The sequence below is a fragment of the Xiphophorus hellerii genome, chromosome 3 (assembly GCF_003331165.1).
Source record: "Xiphophorus hellerii strain 12219 chromosome 3, Xiphophorus_hellerii-4.1, whole genome shotgun sequence".
In the NCBI taxonomy this organism is placed as follows: Eukaryota; Metazoa; Chordata; class Actinopteri; order Cyprinodontiformes; family Poeciliidae; genus Xiphophorus; species Xiphophorus hellerii.
The window spans coordinates 26,457,109-26,476,588 of NC_045674.1; the positions used below are offsets into that span (position 1 = coordinate 26,457,109).

At 43.7% G+C, this 19,480-nt stretch overlaps 1 protein-coding gene across 3 annotated transcripts; it reads left to right on the plus strand.

Moving 5' to 3' along the window:
• The first annotated feature begins 1,211 nt into the window (after positions 1–1,211).
• Positions 1,212–16,660, plus strand: sall3a (spalt-like transcription factor 3a). 3 transcript variants are annotated; one of them, XM_032558894.1, is made up of 5 exons: positions 1,212–2,274; positions 6,299–6,362; positions 10,602–13,769; positions 13,961–14,292; positions 14,895–16,660. In XM_032558894.1, exons 2-5 carry the CDS (start codon positions 6,317–6,319, stop codon positions 15,327–15,329), a joined length of 3,981 nt encoding a protein of 1,326 aa, XP_032414785.1. In that variant the 5' UTR covers positions 1,212–2,274; positions 6,299–6,316; the 3' UTR covers positions 15,330–16,660. The 3 variants fall into 3 exon arrangements, with proteins under 3 accessions (XP_032414785.1, XP_032414784.1, XP_032414783.1); XM_032558893.1 differs by lacking the exon at positions 6,299–6,362; XM_032558892.1 differs by lacking the exons at positions 1,212–2,274; positions 6,299–6,362 and having other exon boundaries at positions 8,394–13,769.
• Positions 16,661–19,480: the final 2,820 nt, after the last annotated feature.

A 19,480-nucleotide genomic window follows, 5' to 3' on the forward strand; every position in this document is an offset into this window, starting at 1 on the left:
AAAGAAACTCCATAAACTGGAGACAACTTTATGTTTTCTGTCTTTTGATGCGTTGCAATAACATGGAATATTATTGTTTGTAAAATTCTAAATAGAGCAGTAAAGGTAAAGCTATTTTAATTGTGCCAAATCATATTTTGTTTATTTGCTTTTTATTAAACGTCCAGACATTTGGATGTAACTGAAAGTCGGTCTTTATGTCTTTTAATATTTGACTTTGCACAATTGAAGGCCACACGCAGGTCCAGGTCACCAGATTTGATTTGATATATGCAAACAACTGAAGACCGTCAGTCTTTCCCGCGGCTGCGTCAACGCGTCATAAAACTTCAGAGAGCGCGCAGAACTTTCCACGACAAATCCGTACGAATCCGGCATCCATTCATCCCGCGACCCGCGCCGTATGATGATATGATGGGAGATCGGCGGTTCGCGCCGGTGGAGGACTGAGAGGGACGAGCCACTGAACAGCAACGTGGTGGTACATCCTAGTGGTGGCTGAGAGCAATGGGCTGAACCCTTTGCTTGGGGGTTGACACTCGCGCACACACGCGGAGAGAGCGCAGTCCCCCCCTCCGCGCACACAGAGAACCATGCCCAGCGACGAGAGGCAGCGGCGCTGCGAGCGGGCAGTCAGAAGATAATTTCAAAGTTGGCTTCGCTTCCCAAAGAGAGAGAGAGAGAGAAAGAGAGAGAGAGGGAGAGGGAGAATCGACGCGGTGACCGAAGTTTCTTTTTTCCTTTTTTTCATTTTTCGTCTGGGAAACAAGCGGGTGTTCTTTTGGTTTTGTTTTATCCTTACATATTTTTTTAGTTTTTAGTTTTCTGGGGGGGGGGTCACTTTCGCAGAGCGCACCGACTGCAAAGGGGCGCAACCGGGAGCTGAAAGCGCGGGGCTGCAGGAGGAGCGAAGCAGCAACTTCACAAGCGATCGAGAAGACTGAAGAGACTTCTCTTCTGTCGGGGGGACAGTTCAGTTCAGGCTCCCGCATCAGCGTGTGGTGTTGCTGAGCCAAAACAAAAAGAGAGAAAGAATTTTTTTTTTTTTTAAAAGAAGAAGAAAACCCGTTCTGTTCTCTCGGAAGACGCGCGTCAAAATTTTTCTTCTTCTTGTTGCTTTACTGTTTTTCGTTTCTTTTATTTTCTTTTTATATATATATGTATATATATATATATTTTGGAAGAACCGATCTGTTCCAAAACAAAAAAGAAGCAACGACGGGGGGGGGGGGGGGGGGAAGCGGTGATGGTTTACACTGCTATTTCCAAAAAGAAAAAAAACAACCCAAAGCATCCAAAGATGCGCTCCAAGAGAAAAGTTTAAAGAGAGAGACCACACGTCAAGTCGCTTCCTTTGAGGGGGGGCAGGAGGAGGTGCGAGCAGGCAAAACGAGAGAGTGCAAGAAGTGAGCCAAGATTGGAAGACAGACTGTTCCAGAAGAGACTTTGAGAAGTTTTTTCTTTCTTTCTTTCTTTTTTTCCCCCAGCTCCATCAAGGCTGAGCGATGCGCACCAGAAACAGCGGAGTTTGAGCCCTGCGCTCCTCTGTGGAGAGCTCCCTGTGAACGGGGCAGAACAGGAGAGATTTTGGTGTGTTGTGTTGGAGGTGTGACAGGGGGTGTGGGGGGAACGGACGGACGGAGGGACGGAGGAGGAGGAAGGGTGGGGGGAGAAGAAAAAAAGAGGAGAAAAAAAACTCTAATTGCTCAGTCCGTCCCTCATTACCATATCCAATGCGCGTCCGCTGGACCCCAGCCAATCCTCCCCACCTTCACACGGTGCCATTAATCGCGAGGCATTATTCACTATCATAATTATTATCCCGACATGCGCAATCCGACGCACAGCGACAGAGGCGACAGGAGCGGCAACACTGGCTAATTTCCCCAGATTGCAACCCCCCTCTTTCTCACACACACACGCCAACAGCACAACACACACTTTCCAAAGCGCCGCAGACTGTTTGTGAACTTTTATTTTTTGTTTTTATTTATTTATTTTTTTTACTTTTATTTTTATATATATATATATGTATATATATATATATATATATCATTTAAAAACATAATAATTTTTAAGCCGATCTTCGCTGATGCATCTGCACAGCGCGGACACATCAGCGTCAAATCAGCGCAAGCAGCACCGCCAGCACTCACGCCTGCAGCCGAAGCAGCAGCAGCAGCAGCAGCAGCATGTCCCGACGCAAGCAAGCCAAGCCGCAGCACCTCAAGTCGGACGAGGATCCCGTTCTGACCGGGGTGATCTCCGAGCACGGTGAGTGGGATCCGGTCAGCTTCCGACCTCAGACGCGGTCTTTCTTTCAACTTTTCCCTCAGAGTAAAACACTTGATATTATTGCTATTATCCTTTCTGAATTAATTTGCGTTATTCTTAAGGTTCTGGTGTGGGTTATTTATGAAATTAATAATAATAACAATAATTACAAAATAGCATATTTATATAAGTTCAATAATCCACTTGTCGACGCAGGAGTTCCTCGTTTTATTCTGCGGGAAAGTTTTTGCCTTTTGATTGTCGCACAGATTGCATCATGATCGGCTGTTGGCTGACAGATGACCTTTAGGATTAACGGAACAGACGCGTGTATCAAAGCGACCTGGACGCAGTGGCGCTTCACATATTTGCAGGCTTGTCTTTGCAGTAGGCCTTACTTCTTTAAAAAAAAAAAAAAAGGCCCTCTTTTTAAAAATAATAATAATAAATTCTGCTAATTTAAACATCCGAGCTGTACAAACTCTTACATCTACGTCGTTTTCCACTTGATTATGTCGTTACGTCCACGACTCTTCAAACACACACCGTGGGATAGTTGACAGTCTTATTTCTTGCTGTCTGTCTTTGAAAATGTGGAATTACCCTTCATGTGAGGCCTCACATATAATTTGTGTTAAATGTCCTTTCAAGGTTTTTTTTTTTGGTTTTTTTTTGTGTTTTTTTGTTATTTTGTTTAGTTTTTTTTTTTTTTTTTTTTGTCTTATATGCTTTGTAAGAAGGGGTCAAAATGCGGGAGTCTGTTTCAGGTCGAAGCCTTGTTTTCTTTTTTTGTTTGTTTTTTGTCATGGAAATGTTTTTTTTTTTTTTACCCCCCTCCTCCAAACCCCAAACACCCCTCACAGCCCCTCCACATAAATTTACCACACTTGATTTGTCCCCCCCCCCTCCTTTTTTTTCTTCTTGCTCACAATCTCGACAACATCGCTTGACAGAGCTTGTCCTCGCCATATGGAGAGAGGGGATTATTTATCCTTCAGCCTGCGCCGCAAAAGCATCACTATATTAGAGTTAAATTCAAGTCTGGAGGCAGCTGTAGGAATTGTGCAAACAAGTGGGGGGCAGAGGGGGCATTAAAAAGAACAAAATTAACAATTTAAAAAGAAAAACGGAGTGCTGAAAATGATATTGGAACGTGTAGCAGCTATTTGAGAAAATGCTGAAATTTGATGCAACGTTTTCGGTCTAGGCCTTCGTATTAACACTGTCGAAATGCAAATCTGTCACAAAGTTACGGCTTTGAAGGTAAAATAAAAAAAAAAAAAAGAAAAATCTGGTAATGTCTGCGTTTCCACTGACAAAAACACACACTTGTGCGCTCGTACACACCCCCACACACACATCTCTCTGGGCTTCTTTAGGGAAGAAATGCGTGATGTAATCTCGGGGGAGCGGCTGTCTTTGCATGTTGAATTGTGGCTGTGTGTGGGGGGGGGGGGGGTGCGGGTGCGTGTGTGTGTACGGAGACAGAGGGGGTTCACATTAATGACTCCTGGCCCTTTTGTTCAATTTGCTCATTGTTTTTTTTGTTGTGTTTTTTGGGGGGTAATTTATGGGCTGCTCACAGTCACAAAAAACACAAACACCGTCAGTGTTTGGGGGCTCAGATCGCCCCGTTTTACCCCTCCTCCCTGTTCCCTTCCTTTCACCCCCTTGAATTTTGGGCAGAGATACAGAACATCCATCAGGTTTCTCTCCTGTTGGATTTATAATGTGGAAAAAAAAAAAAGAGGAGGGGGGGGACTTCTTGTTCCTGTTGAAAATCTGCAATGAGATGGATCTAGAAACGGGAGTAGATGACGTAAATGTAGACTTTACTACTGGATTTTTCTCAACTCAACTTGCAACTTTTTTTTTTCTTTTTTTTTTTACTGTATCCCGACAATGCCATTGTGCCTGAGCCTGGAAGTGGCCGTGGAATGTCCTCTTCTCATTGTTGCACCACACTGGCTGGCTTGTCCTCATGGGTGCGTGTGTGTGTGTGTGGGGGGGTGTGTGTGCGTGTGTGTGTGTGTGTGTTGAGGTGGGGGGGGGGGAGGGATGGAAACAATCCCAACCTTTTTTTTTTTGGCACGGAGTGTCGAATCCCCGCACAGTCACTTCACCAAACCTAATAACGCCACACCGTCGTCGTGACCGGTTTTCTCCGCTCTTCCTCCTTCTTACCACCCGTCGCCACGGCGATATCGACCGCTGGCCTTTCGAAGCCTGCTCCCCGAAGTAGCTCGAAAGTTCCAATTCGAAGTTGAAATTGATATTCCTGGAAAGGGGAAATTATAAAAAGAAAACAAACCAAAAAAAAAAAGTAAGGCGTTCATTTTGTTAAAGAAAAGAAAAACAAAAGTTGAATAAAAACGTCGTATTTTCTCCCTAAACCTTCAAATTGATCTGATGTGTTTCAGACAAAGCCTCCCCCTCTTCTTCAGCTCAAACACGGTAATTGTCTTGCATCACTACAACAGGGGGAAAAAAACAAAACATGAAAAACTGAAATAAAGTACCAGAGAGTATGTCTGCTGCCATCTCTAAGGCCTTCAGGACATTTGCCCCCCCCCACCCTTCTACCTCCTCGCCTGGGGGCTCGGTGATTGGGAGGCTGGGGGTTGGGGAGGGGGGGTTGTGTATGTGTGTTAGCATGGGGAGAGGAAGGAGGGAGGGGTTGTCAGCTTAGGAGTGCTTTTACAAAGCTTGCTGACTTAACCTTTGTGTAGTCCCCTGGCCGGGCAGATCCTGCCGCTAGATGTCAAGCTCTTTGTACAATTAGAACATGCGTGATGCTGACCTTGGCTGCACAGCTCACTCGTGTCTGAGTGGGAAGCAGCAGCAGCAGAAGCAGCACACCGTCACTCCGTCTACACTTTTACGTTCAACCTGTGTGCAGTGGTGAGAGAGTTCAGGGGAAAATGCAGGACATGGATGAGCAAGCATAACTCGGTTGCTCTTTTACCTTTTATTTATTGCTCTTTTTTTTTTTTTTTAGCCGCAACATTCCTGAAACCGGTGCTTGTATTAATTCAAGGCTGACATTTTCAGAGAGAGATAAATGATTCAGTCAGAACCTTCTTCTTTTGTGCTTTGTTGAAGAGTTAAAAAAACAAGAGAGAGAGAAATTATGGAGCGAGTGCTAAAACCCCTGCTGACAGTGACAACATAGTTGTTGCCCACTTCCCCTGCAGTGGGGCTTTTGTTTGCCTTTTGTTTTAATCCCTTCTCACCACTGGGTGCAGGCCTGCGGACCACCCACGTGGATGTGCCAAGGATGTCTTTTTGAGAAGGCACTCAAACAAAAAAAATAAAAAATAAATAAATAAAGATGGCTGCGTCTTAATTACTACTCGGAGCTTGAAAACGGCGCACGAGCAAGCGCGATCCGGATCGAGAGGAAGGGCCGAGGCAGGAAGACGGAAGGCGCTGTTTGACTTGACTGGAGCTTGTTTGGGAGGCTTACGGATCACCTGCTGAAGATGTTGCACTTTCTTTCCCGCCCCCCACCTCCCTGTCCTGCATGGCAAACAGTGTGGTGGGTCTAGTTGCCCTGCAGTGTCAGGTCAAATTTACTCTACCCCCCCCCCCCCCCCACTCCCTCCCGTCCTGTCTTAACCTTCCTTCCTCTTCTTCACAGAACCTAACCCTATCCCTAACCGCTGTAAAAGGTGCAGACTTTCAATGCAAAGGAAGAGCAAACTCCAAACCAATTTTGCTTCAGCAGTTGAAGCCTGCCGCGAATATTGAGTTTAGAAAGAACATAAATTGACGAAATGTCCATGTGCTCGCGTGTCGTACCTCCTGAACCCCCCACCCCCACCCCCCCCACGCGCAGGAGAGCCATCGTGCCGAGCGGCGCGGCCATCCGGACGGAGCGCCGTCACTGAATACTGTATTGCGAACGCTTGCACAAACAAATCGTTAATGTTTTGGCTGCGCCACATCTGCAGGGGGATGACAAAAGGCCTCTGTGTGTGTGTGTGTGTGTGTGTGTGTGTTGTGTGTGTGGCTGTTTTTGCAGATATGACTGTACCACTCGATGACGTGCGCACATCCGGCCTCGGAGCAGGCCGAGCCTCCGCCAGGTCTGGGGGATTCACCGGGGTGTTGCCTCGCAGACACCAGTCTCCAGGAATTGTTCAATAGCCAAAGCATACACACGCATACACACCCACGCACACACCCCAACACACTAAAGAAAACTAAAAAAATGTCAGGAAAATAATTAACACATACGATTTCACACTGAGCAAAACTTCAACTAGAGAGATTCACATAATTAATTTTAAGTGGTATTGTGGACATCTCAAAGCAGAGCACTTTTCATCTTTTCTGAGTGGAATCTATAGCATACATTTATTTTTAAAAATGATTATCTGGATGATTAGAGTTCTGGGAGCAGAATTTTTTATTTTTTTTGTATCTTGAAAAGAACATTTACCGGAAGAAAAGAAAACGTAATCACAGAATTCCAACAATGTTGGAAGCATTAAGGTCTTCTTTCTTTTTTCTGTTTTCTTTTTTTTCTCCCAGCTGGAGAGCGAACTCACAGTGAATCATCTCTCTCTCTCTTCCTCTCTCTCAGAGTGTGAGGTTGTCCTCGGATTCTTGAAAGAAATGGATGATGTGGGAATAATTAGAGCACAGATGCTGATCATCGACGGTTTATGTAGAAAACAAGCTGGCAAATTAATGACAATACCTGATTTTTTTTTCTTTTTTTTTCTAAAAAAAGACACTTCGGATGTGAAAAGCGTCGCTCGTCGTTTCTGTGTCTTATTAATTGAATCTGTAAAACGAAGGAACGGGAGCGTAGTCGGCACTTGTGTTTTGTTCTTTTTTTCTTTTCTCTTTGTCGATCCCCTTCCTGTATGTCCTTTGCAGAATTAGCATAAAAAATCTCTGATTTTTTATGTCAAATTAGTGATTCCAGTAAAAAAAATTCAATAAAATAATTAAATAAATAAACAAACGTGGACACACAGATTCTGTCCCAACAATCCCTCCATCGACTGCGTTCAGCTAAATATTTACATCTGTGTAAATGAAGACTTTTAAAGGAATGGAAAAACAGATTGGATTTTTTTTTCCTCCTCCCACCCCACACTCTTTCTCATCCTGTAGTCCTTAGAAAATCAATACACTCTTCCACCCCCACACACACACCCCCACGCGCGCACGTGTCTGCAGACGCACACCTTCGAGCTGCAAAGATGCAACAATTCTGACAGCTGCATGACGAAGTGTTTTTTTTTGTTTTTTTTTGTTTTCCTGAGCCTCCAACACGTTGTGATGTTTCCACTCGAGGTTCGGAAGTGTTCAGGTGGTTTATGGCGACGGATTGCATCGCTGTAATTAACACTGACTAATTGTTGCAGCGTTCGAACTCACACACTCGGCAGCACGCCTCTGCTTACTGATTGTTTTTTTCATTATTTTGTCCTGTTTCTCTGAAATTTTAAACGGCGAACACACACGCGTCCTATCGAGTTTTAGCATTTAATTTAGTTGAGCTTTTTTTTTTATTTTTTATAAAATCTTGTTAATTATACATTCTTCCTCTAATATGAGGAATTTGTAAATTCACAACAGTGGAAGTCCTTTTTTTTTGTCTTTTGTTTTTGGACCAACTTTAATATGAGTCAGTTTTAGATTGTCAAGTCTGTGCAAAAAAATAAAATAAATAAAAATAAAAATTCTCAGTGTATACGTATATAATTTTTTAACATGCTGATCTCCACACATATGCGCAGGGTCTCAGTACACTCTTTGTCTTTGGAAAACGTGCCAGTGTGTGTGAGTGTGTGAGGTCAGAGGCACACAAAGGCCCCCACTTGTGATTGTATGAATGAATAAAAGAGATTGACAGTAATACCATTCTAATAACTAATCAGCTCAACACAATGCCTGCTCATTTGAGTTGACCTTTCAACCCTCAATTATGGAAATGAGTTGTGCTGTCCGCTGCCGGGTTAAGGAGCTTTTTAACCCGCTGTCACGTGTCGACTGCATTTCCAGGCGCTGGCTCCTTTCTTTACTTTTATTTTTTTCCTCTTCTTGGGTTTTGTTTTTCTTTTGAAACTGAACATTATATATATATATATATATATATATATATATATATAATTTTTAAGGGAGATTATGACATTCAAATCTTGCTTAAATGTACTTTGTAATACGGTGGGAACTCTAAAATAATCATGCACATTTAAAGTGGGCTTAGTGTTAGCTTTCTATTTCTCTTCTGCTTGGTTTTGTTTTTACCTTAATAAGAAAAATTGACTGTCACTTCTAGCAGGCAGTGGCGATGACAACACAAACAAGGCTCTGTAATTGGAACCTTGCTTCATTTGTCATTTTTTAATTTTATTTTATTTTGTATTTTTATTTGAATATTTTCATTGAATAAGTCACACACAGGGCAGAAGTTGTCAAAATGGTAAAGAAAAATAAAATTAAGCTGATTTGCATTTGACGCTTGAACGATCTTTGGGTTCAGTTTGTATCAATGACAATAAAAAACTTAGATCAGAATAACACGCGCGAGTGAACACGCGTCCTACCGAGACCGAAGACAGGCATGCAGGCCTGCGTGAGATTCTCAAAGCGTCAAAACACCACGGCTTCAGGCTGTCATGATATTTTCAGATTTGATTTTCAGATTTGTTTAAAACAAAAATGCATGCCATAACATCAGGTTTCTTTGAATCAAAGAAACAGAAAAGCAAGAAACAATATTCCCACTGCTGCTAACATAACAATTTCTGCCTAGGATGATAGTAATATCTGCTCTGTTTTATTCATAAAACTGAGCAAAATATTTTTGAATAAACACCTGCTGACTTTAGCTGCTTATTGTGCGGAATATTTTTGCCGTTTTGCTAAATAAAAAAAAAATAAAAAAAGAATTAGCTGTTTATTTATAGTGAAGGTTTCTGCTGCTCGGCAGGTAAAGCTGTAGTTTTGAAACAAAGTCTCCCTAATAAGAGTGATGGGTGTTTGCTCCTCTAGCTTCTACGCCACAATTTTCTGGACTAAAATATTTTCAACCTTTGCTTGTCACACTTGTGAAGGCGTTGTGGACTTATTTCGACGTAGTGATTGAGAGAGCGGAGCAACAGGTAGAGCTGGGAGGGACTCTGTGCTCCATACAGGAGGAAATTACATCCGTCACGTTCTGCTCTTTCACCAAAAGGGCTTTCACCTGCAAAAATATGTCTTTAGGTTTCCATCTAAAGTATCACTTTTTGTTGTTTAGATGTCTTGGTGTGTTCTGATGCTGATAATCCCTCCCCTTCGTCTTGCTTAATTTGACTTATTTGTGCACATTACACACACAGAGACACAGACATGCTGTGTAGCTGCACTTAAAGAAGAAAGAAAAACAGAAACGTACACAAGAGGACGTTTGCCTCGGTTTTGATCAAGTGTGAACTGGATCCATGTTCAGAGCTTGTGCCGGCTTGTTTGACTCTCGAGGACTGCATGTGGAAGAGGAAGTGGCTTCCAACAACTGTGATTAAACATGTGTAACTAATCAGTGACTTTGCTGCCATGGCACAAGTATGTAATTTGTAGAGTCTAGTGTTGGGAAGAAAAAGTGAGTAGCTGAAAGGAACTGAACTGCAGCATTCTGAATATTTTAGAAGAACATTTTGTTGCACAGAATTTAAATTCCTCTGGCTGCGCTCATTTGAAATGCCCAATTTCCTTCATGTTCTTCCATTTTAAGTTAAAATAGGAGTCGATTTGTAATAACGTTTAAGCTGAAAGCTCAGACTGCCGTGCTTTTTCGGGGCTCGCGGATTATCTTTGCAGTGCTATAAAGGACTAAAGGGAAAGGCCGGAGCATTTGAAATTCAGGTGGAAATGACTGAGCTTGATAGCAGAGGGGAATCCTAATGGGGCCATCAAAGTCCTTATTTGTACCCAACAGATGAGGCAGCTGTGAATTGTATGAAATATTGGAAATCAATGGGTTCTATGGAATTTCATTAAGCGGCAGTATCCACAATTGATAGGCCCTCATAATTTGATGGATTGCACAAAGAAAATTATTAGCTGGCTCTTTGGAGAGGGTGTGAATGCACAAATCTGGGTCTTGAGAGTTGGTGAACTAGGGTAATTTGTTCAGCGTAAAAAGCAAAAAAAGAGAAAGAATATTGATTTTGGTTATGTTAAAAGAGAGGGGAAAAAAAATCAAAGGTTAAATCTTTGCTGCTCTCTACTGCAAAATATGTGTGAATTCTTTATTGATTATTTATTCATTAATTCTTCTTTCATCCCCCTCCTCCCTTCCTCTCTACCCTCTCCCCTCCCTGCAGCCCCAGGTGATGTGCTGGAGGATGCCGACAGCGGGAACGAGAGCCGCAGCGGCAGTGAAGAAACCCACGTGTGCGAGAAGTGTTGTGCCGAGTTCTTCAAGTGGTCAGACTTCTGTGAACATTTAAAGAGCTGTACAAAGAACCCGCTTGTGCTCATCGTGAACGACAATGAGGACACGCCGAACCCTTCCCAGGAGTACCCTTCAGAGCCCTCACCTATCCCGAGCTGCAACAGCGAGCAAGACGACAGCGAGGACGCCAGGGAGGGGAACCAGAGTCCTGCCGGTGAGGGCGACGACATCCCAGAGACGGATCCTTTAAACGAGGTCGGTGTCCTGGAAAAGGAGGATGAGCAGATGGAGCTGGAGCTTTCTCCTGACAAAAATATAGACTCCGAAGAGAGAGACGTGACATCACCCGAGCCAGATGGCTCCCTACCTCAGCTAAGCGATGTTGTCCCCTCTGCAATTACAAGCTACACCATGCCAAGCACCAATGTTACCTTGGAGACCCTGCACGGTACTCGGGTTGCAGTTGCCCAGTTTTCGCAGAGTGTAAGGGCGGCGGCGGCGGCAGCGGGCAGTGGGGTGTCCACTATGGCTATCCCTATGATCCTGGACCAGCTTATGGCTCTCCAGCAGCAACAGATTCATCAGCTGCAGCTTATAGAACAAATAAGAAGTCAAGTAGCTCTCATGAACAGACAGTCTGCCCCACAACCTGCTCTCAGCCACCATCACAACAGTGCTGTGGGAAACCAGGGCTCTGTATCCTCCTGTGTCCCTCCCGTTGCAAACCAACTTCATTTACATAACTTCATCACACCCCCTGTCCATCAGCTACCTGTCAGGTTGCCTGCCACTCTTAGTGCTCAAGGACCTTCATCTCTCACCTCAGCAATAGAAGGGCCTCTCTCTCAAACACCGCAGAGCAGTACTTCACAGTCTAACTCCTCAGTTCCAAACACATCGTCTAACAACTCAGCGTTTCCACCACCAAGTGGTTCTGGTTTGCCAGCCCTACATCCCACCTGCTCATCCACTATCTCAAATAACAACAGTAGCACTAGTAGCAGCAAAACAGGAGGTGGCGGTGGCGTCAGCAGCACTTCGGCTCTTCCCAGGAACTCCACCACCCCTCCCTCGCTAAGTCACAGCAGCCTCCTGAACTCTGCCTCCAGTCTACCACTGATACCTCACAGTTCCTCGAGCAGCGTCATATTCCCCAATCCACTGGCTAGCATAGCAGCCACAGCCAATGCACTTGATCCCCTTTCTGCTCTAATGAAACACCGCAAGGGAAAGCCCCCCAATGTGTCTGTGTTTGACACCAAGCCCAGCTCTGAAGACCCCTTCTTTAAGCATAAGTGTCGGTTCTGTGCCAAGGTGTTTGGCAGCGACAGCGCCCTGCAGATCCACCTGCGCTCTCACACTGGAGAGAGGCCCTACAAATGCAATATATGTGGCAATCGTTTCTCCACCAAGGGGAATCTTAAAGTCCACTTTCAGAGGCACAAAGAAAAATACCCGCACATTCAAATGAACCCTTACCCTGTACCAGAGTACCTGGACAATGTGCCCACAAGCTCCGGTATTCCATACGGCATGTCGCTGCCTCCCGAAAAACCTGTAACCACCTGGCTCGACAGTAAACCGGTCCTCCCCACTGTCCCCACATCCATTGGCCTCCAGCTGCCTCCAACGCTTTCCAGTATGATTGGAGGTTTTACAGATTCTCCTAGCCTCACTCCACTTAATAGGTCCCCTCAGAGGCCTTCACCGCCCACAAGTGAGTGTGCATCTTTGTCCCCAAATATTGCCAATGATTCTGGCATGACCACTACTTCACCCTCCCCGAAACCTAGCATTGGGAGTGATGCACCTCCGCTCCTGAAACCTGAAGGCATTCTCTTGTCACCAAGTTGCCCTATTAGGCCAGGAGACAGCACAGCCACCACAACCACAATAAGTCAAGCGCTTCTTCCCACCACTGTCACCTCTACGACATTGTCAGGTAGTGGCCAAATCACTGAGCCTATCAGCAGTTCCAACTCCGCTTCAAATTCTGTCTCCCATCCCGTCCTTCCAATGCTTTCTGACCAGTTTAAGGCAAAGTTTCCCTTTGGAGGACTCCTAGACTCTATGCAAACCTCAGAGACGTCAAAGTTGCAGCAGCTTGTCGAGAACATTGATAAGAAGATGACCGATCCCAACCAGTGTGTCATCTGCCATCGTGTTCTAAGCTGTCAGAGTGCTCTGAAGATGCACTACCGTATCCACACTGGCGAGAGGCCTTTCAAATGCAAGATATGTGGACGTGCATTCACTACTAAGGGAAATCTAAAGACGCACTTTGGCGTGCACAGGTCGAAACCACCACTTCGAGTCCAGCACTCCTGCCCTATATGTCAGAAAAAGTTCACCAATGCTGTTGTGCTGCAACAACACATCCGCATGCACATGGGAGGGCAGATTCCCAACACCCCTGTTCCTGAAAATCTGCAGGAGATGGACATGGATGTGTCCTTCGATGAAAAGAGCCTAGACGCAATGAGTAACTACGATGACGACCTGCTGGATGAAATGGAGCAGGCTATGGATGATGACATGGACTTAAAAGACGGAGAAGTAGACCCTTCTAAGCCCTATTCACCTGGGAGCTCACCTCCAACTTCTATCATTTCTAGCATTGCTGCAATGGAAAACCAGATGAAGATGATTGACTCTACTGCCAACATAAGTCGCACATTTGGCCTGAAGACTGCACAGAATGGCAGCAGCTTTCCTGGGGAGACTGACTGCTTTACAACTGACTCCCTGACTGCTATGGGGGATGCTGAAGGTCAGAGCTTGGGAAGTCCCGCTTTGTCAGAGTCCTCTGGCTCTATGCAGCATTTGTCCCCAGCTCACAGCCATTCTGAGAGCCAGCGGCCCAAGTCCCCAGCTACACTCAATAATAACAACAGCAGCAGTGCAATGACAGCAGAGGAGGGCCAGGAGAACAATGCAGCTGGCCTGGCAACAGTGAAGTCAGAAAAATCTGAGACCCCGTCTCCCCATTCTGTTACTGAAGGGACCGGGGCCCTTGACCTGACTGCCACTCAACCTGGCAGGCACTTCATCAAGGAGGAGAGCCACTTCAACATGCTGTTTCTAAACAGAGATCGAGGTGAGTCTGAGCAAAACCTGATAGAATGTTATGTGTATGTTGTCGATTTTCTCATTCTACTAGTTATCAGAATATTGGCTTATGAAAATATGCATGTTTGAGAGAATTATCAGACTCCTACTTTGTTAAATTACTATATGAAAATGTATTTAATCAACATTTAAAATACTACCTTTGTGTTTGTTTTTCAGGACTAAGTACTCCTAATTTAGCCAGTACGGCAACAAACATGATCAAGATGGAAATTAACGGACATGGCAAGTCCCTGAGCGACAGCGCTCACCTGCCCGTGGGCATTCAGGTTCCAGCCGCAGCACCCCCGACCACCATGAGCCCCAGCATCAACCCTATGCTGGCACCGCCGCCTCCACGTCGCACTCCTAAGCAGCACAACTGCCATTCGTGTGGGAAGAATTTTTCCTCGGCCAGCGCGCTTCAAATCCACGAGCGCACACACACGGGAGAGAAACCTTTCGCCTGCTCCATTTGTGGAAGGGCCTTCACCACAAAGGGCAATCTGAAGGTGAGACCCCAAACAAACTCTGGACACACTGGGTCGTTCTGGTTGCAGGAACACATTAGCTTCATGGAAATGTTCTTGGTGAAACAGTTTATCGTATTTCTCTGGAGGAGAGTTGGTTGTTTGGATTAAAGACTAATTCCAGGATCAAACCACCAACATATATTCAAAGTTGCTGACGACTAAACTGTTCTGTAATTTTGCTTGATGTAAGACAGTGGTGGCTGGTGTTAGCCCTCAAAGGCAGCGTCCTACGTATTTTAGGAGTTTTGACATTTCAACAAACCTTATTAAAATGGATGGCCCAAAAACAGGCATCTACTGAACTTGACAACTTGACTGTTAGGTGATTCAGCCACCTAAATCGGCTGTACTAGAGTAGAAACATGTGGAAATATTGTCCTTTGAGCACAGTAGTTGGACATCACTGTTGCATTATTTTTTGGGGGGTTGATTTTGGTAAGTTTCTTTAATGTAAAATTTTTTGCAATTTCTATTTCATTTTAGACCGTAGCACGTTATTCATGTGGTATTTACAGTTTTGACGTACAGAAAATGCCCAACCGTGGTTGACCTTGTTTTGCTCATTTTGTTGCATCCTTTAGGTTCACATGGGAACACATATGTGGAACAACGCCCCCGCTCGTCGGGGCCGACGCCTGTCGGTGGAGAACCCCATGGCCCTCCTGGGCGGCGACGCCATGAAGTTCAGCGAGATGTTTCAGAAGGATCTGGCGGCCCGGGCCATGAACGTCGACCCGGGCTTCTGGAACCAGTACGCCGCCGCCATCACCAACGGCCTGGCCATGAAGAACAATGAGATTTCTGTGATTCAGAACGGAGGCATCACCCAGCTACCCGTCAGACTCGGCGGGACGGGAATCACTTCCTTGGGAGCCATGCCTGGAGGAGGCATGGACCGTGTTCACACTGGCAGAAGCTCCCCCATCACGGGTATGGAGAAGTCTGGTCTGGAGGTTCCAGCCAGTCGACCCTTTTCCAGATATATGGAGGAGAACAAAGAGATTGGGATCAACTGAAAACTTGTCTGTATTGTAGCAGTTTGGCAAAGACTTAAAGTATGATGAGAAAATTACTGAGGAAAAAAAAACAAACTGCTGATCCAGTCTAAACTCATGCATACTTCTGTGTGTACAGATTTTTTTTTTTTTTGTTTGGTTTTGGAATTATGGTATTTAGTATTGATTAGAGGCCTTTGCCTTTCACCCACTCCCTTCTCACTTGATATTTCGTCTATACAAAGAAAACTTTGTCTCTTGTTTGAGAATATGTCGTCTTGCAAGATATGCATGGTACTTCTTTGTTTTTATTGGTATGTTTGACTGCTTTTATGAATTCCTTTGAAAACCAGGATCCTGCCTAAGCGACAATGGGCAAAGCATCTTTTAACGGACAGAACAAAGTTCACACAGGAACAATTTTGTTTAACGACAGTCTGACATTTGTCCAGCAGCCCCGTTAGCGGTAGCTCTTTTAAACGCAAGGGCCGAGACGAGACTGAAGAAAAGACTGAAGTGTAGCGTTTTCGTGGTCGCTTGATACAACCTTTGTTTTTGTTTTTTTTTTTTTTTTTCTCATGAACTAGAAAACTTGAAAAAATAATGTTTGAACTATTTTAATCTTTACATTTAGTCTCTCAGCATTGTCTTATAATGTTGTCCCGTGTCTTTAGTATTTATGATATTGACAAAAAAAAAAAAAGAAGAAGCGGGTATTCAAAAATATATTTAACAGCCCAAGCATTTTATTGTTTGTTTGGTTTTTTTTTATAAACAGCAGGCTTCACTGATGAGTATCTCTGTTAATAAAGGCAGTATGTCACTTGAGTTGAACAACAGAGATAAAATTGTAGGTTTTATTTGGATATCTGTTGACACCATGTGTATCTTCTCACATGACAAGGAGGCAAGAGATATCCAAAGCTGCTATGACCACAACCCTGCTTTTAACCTTTGTAAAAAAAAAATAAATAAATAAATAAAAATAAGAAGGAAAAAAAAGAAGAGGTGAACCTTTTGAAGAAATATCTATGTATAGAAATACAGACAAATCTAAAACAGGTATGCATATTTTGTATCACATAAAATAGACATCATGAGTTGAGAGTTATTTGTCATGTTTGTGAATGCACTTTTTAAAAACAAGACGTTTTTGTCTGTGAGTTACCGTTAACCTTTTGACTGAGCTATCTATCACGTGCTGTTTTCATTGTTTTCAGCAAACCACTGCTCCAGCTGACTGAGTCGGTTCTCTGTTATTGCATCTGTTGCAACTCGTCAAGAGTGCAAAACTCATCGCCCAATCAACCCCCCCCCCCCCCACCCCCCCTCAAATAAAAAAGGAAAACAGGTGTGTGTGTGTGCGTGTGTGTGTGCGTCTGAATGGTCTCTTTCTCTCTCGTGGAATTTGTTTTCTCTTTTACTCGTCTTATTTTTGTTGTTGTTGTTTCTATTAGAAATTAAAACACACAATGTAAAATATTTCTAATCACAAAACTGAAATACATTTTTTATACCTGTTATTACCAATGAGCAGCTTGTTTTGTCATTTGATTAGATTATATTAGTGCATGATTCAGTCCAGTTCAGTTTTCTTACAAATTCAGCGCTAACTGCTTCATTATAACAAAGAAGATTCAAAAATAAATAACTGAATGATAATAAATTAAGTTATGTTTTTATGTTTTATATTTCTAAAAGGATTTGTTTTTTTAAAGCCTTTTGAAAGTGAGCTTAATTATTTTTATTGATCAGAATTTTTAAGAGTTGGAGAGTTAAAATAAAAAGACAAATTGCTATTTATTTCACTCTATTTCTGCATCAGTACTGTTTTTTTAACATCGGCTCGCTTCATTACCCAGATTGAGAAAACGTGCACACATTCGAAAGCTGTTCAGACCTTCCTGAAATGTGAAAGAACGTGTTAATATGAGACGTTATTCGTGATATTGTCAAATTAGCTTTCTTTCAAATCTAAAAATAAGCAAATAAATAAACAAAATTGGGCAGGTTTTATTAACCTCAATTCTAACATCACACAGAGTGCAAAATTAACTTCCTAACCCATTTCTTTCTCAGTATTTCCATTCATTATCCGAAACAGCACATGATTGAAACGAATTTGTAGCAGCCCCAATGAAAACGTGTTGCAATCAAGCCCGACTTTAAAAGTCACTGCTGTTAGGTTTAATACAGGAGAACATTCTAGAAACAAATCAGGCTGGAGTATCATGTTGTGACTTTGTTAAACACAGTTTTCCTTTCCAAGGTAAGACGTCTGCCAAAGCTGTGGCACCGGAGCCAAAGCGTGAGACAGCGATGTGTCTGAGTAATGCCGCGCAATAACATTACAGGGGACTCCGTGATGACACATGGCGCACACATGTGCAAACGCACATCCGCACAACTTCAGACTCTTGACACAAATCCTCCTGCTCTCACAATTACCACATATACATAAAAAAAAATCTATATATATTCTTAGAAAGGCAGGATAAAGCAATATCTCCACCACAAACAAACTGCATCCACATCAGCTACGAGATGAAAGCTCTGCAATCGCGCAATCGCTGAGATCAAAAGAGCATTTGAATGCTTATCTGTGTCTAACGACTTCGTGGAGGACTTTAATGTAAGGGGCTTATCCTGAATTCCTCACAATACAAAGTCAAATTAGCTTGTCCTTACGCCCGCTCCTGCCAAGAAGAGTCATCCATCGGGGTCAGAATGAAACACTTGAGGCCCTTCGGAATGAATCGGTCCGATTTCTTCTGCAAGGACGCGCCTGAAAACAAATGCGTGTCAATGTTAAATCAGCTACACTCTAACATGGAGACCCAAATACAGTCAAGATGTGAAATAAAGACAAATATATCCCCTCCACCCCCCTTTCGGTGCAAAAATACCATTTATGACTCCTGTTGCAAAAACCCAGTCAGTCACCCCGGACATAAACCACTGCTGCCAGGCAATGACTGGTCTATCAAAGTCCAGCTTATATGGGCTTTCACCACTGAGCCAGGAGTGTTTATTTTTCTGTTATCCTCCCCAACTCCCCCCCTTCCCATTTCACTTTTACACACATATTACTTTTCATGTTGATGGATGTGAGTTAACTCCTCAAGAGCCCTGGAGAGCTCTTTGGGGCTGATCCGGTAATGCTCGATGCTCCCTGCGTGTAGGGCCCATTGTCTGACACCGCGCTGTCAGCTGATCACCGGGAGCTTAGTCAGAGAAATCGCCGAGTAATGAAGAAATCTCACGCTGACTGTTTTTCCTCTGTTGAGACGATCGTTTTTTTTTTTTTGCTGATATTTGTCTGGAAGCAGAACGCATTCCACTCATGCTTTCACTCATGCGCTCGCATTTAGCAAATGATTTTGCAGACAGCCGGCACATCCGCGTATGAGGAGGCTGTTGTCTGGGACACTAAATGGTGATTCTCCTCACATTTGTATGATATTTTCAATTGCCTCTTTTTTTCCCTTTTTTTTTTTTTGCTTGTCCAGCTGCTTGGGTGATTTCAGCCATGTTGGCCTGCCTGCTCAACACGGGGTTACGTGAGGTTAGACCCGGCGGTGACTATGTATGAATGTTATTTCTATAGAAAAACACTGTTATCCAGATTTTCCTTTCAGAATTTTATTATTTTTCCATTAGGCAATAGAATACAATGTAATTTAGCCCTGCAATTTTGTTTTACTAGTGAAGAACTTTTTAATAGAAACCAGACAAAGGATCAGTTGAGCTATGTCCATTTAGGAGGACTTTAACAAGTATAGTTTAAGAGTAGGTTACAAGGCTAATTATCTGAATAAACATGCTTTTGCATTTCTCTGCCTTTTTTTTTTTTTACGTTTTATAAAAAAAAAAAAAAACAAAGAAAGAAAGTGTTAGCTTTCTTGTTAATTCCTCACAGAGCATATCTCTCAACCGTTTCTTCTTTCAGCTGCACTTGTTTGTGTTGGCTACCTGCTCCAAGTGAACGTGTGTGACATTTGGGCACAGTGCAGTGTGAACAGACAGGCCATCATTGGGACGGGGGCTGTCGGCTGTTTGTTTAATGCCCTGCCCACTGTGAAAGTCTCCCTGAAACAGGCGCAGTAAATATCCCCATTGATCCAGAGGCAGGGGGCCCTGCGATGATGTAGTGGTGAAGAGCCTCGGGAGTA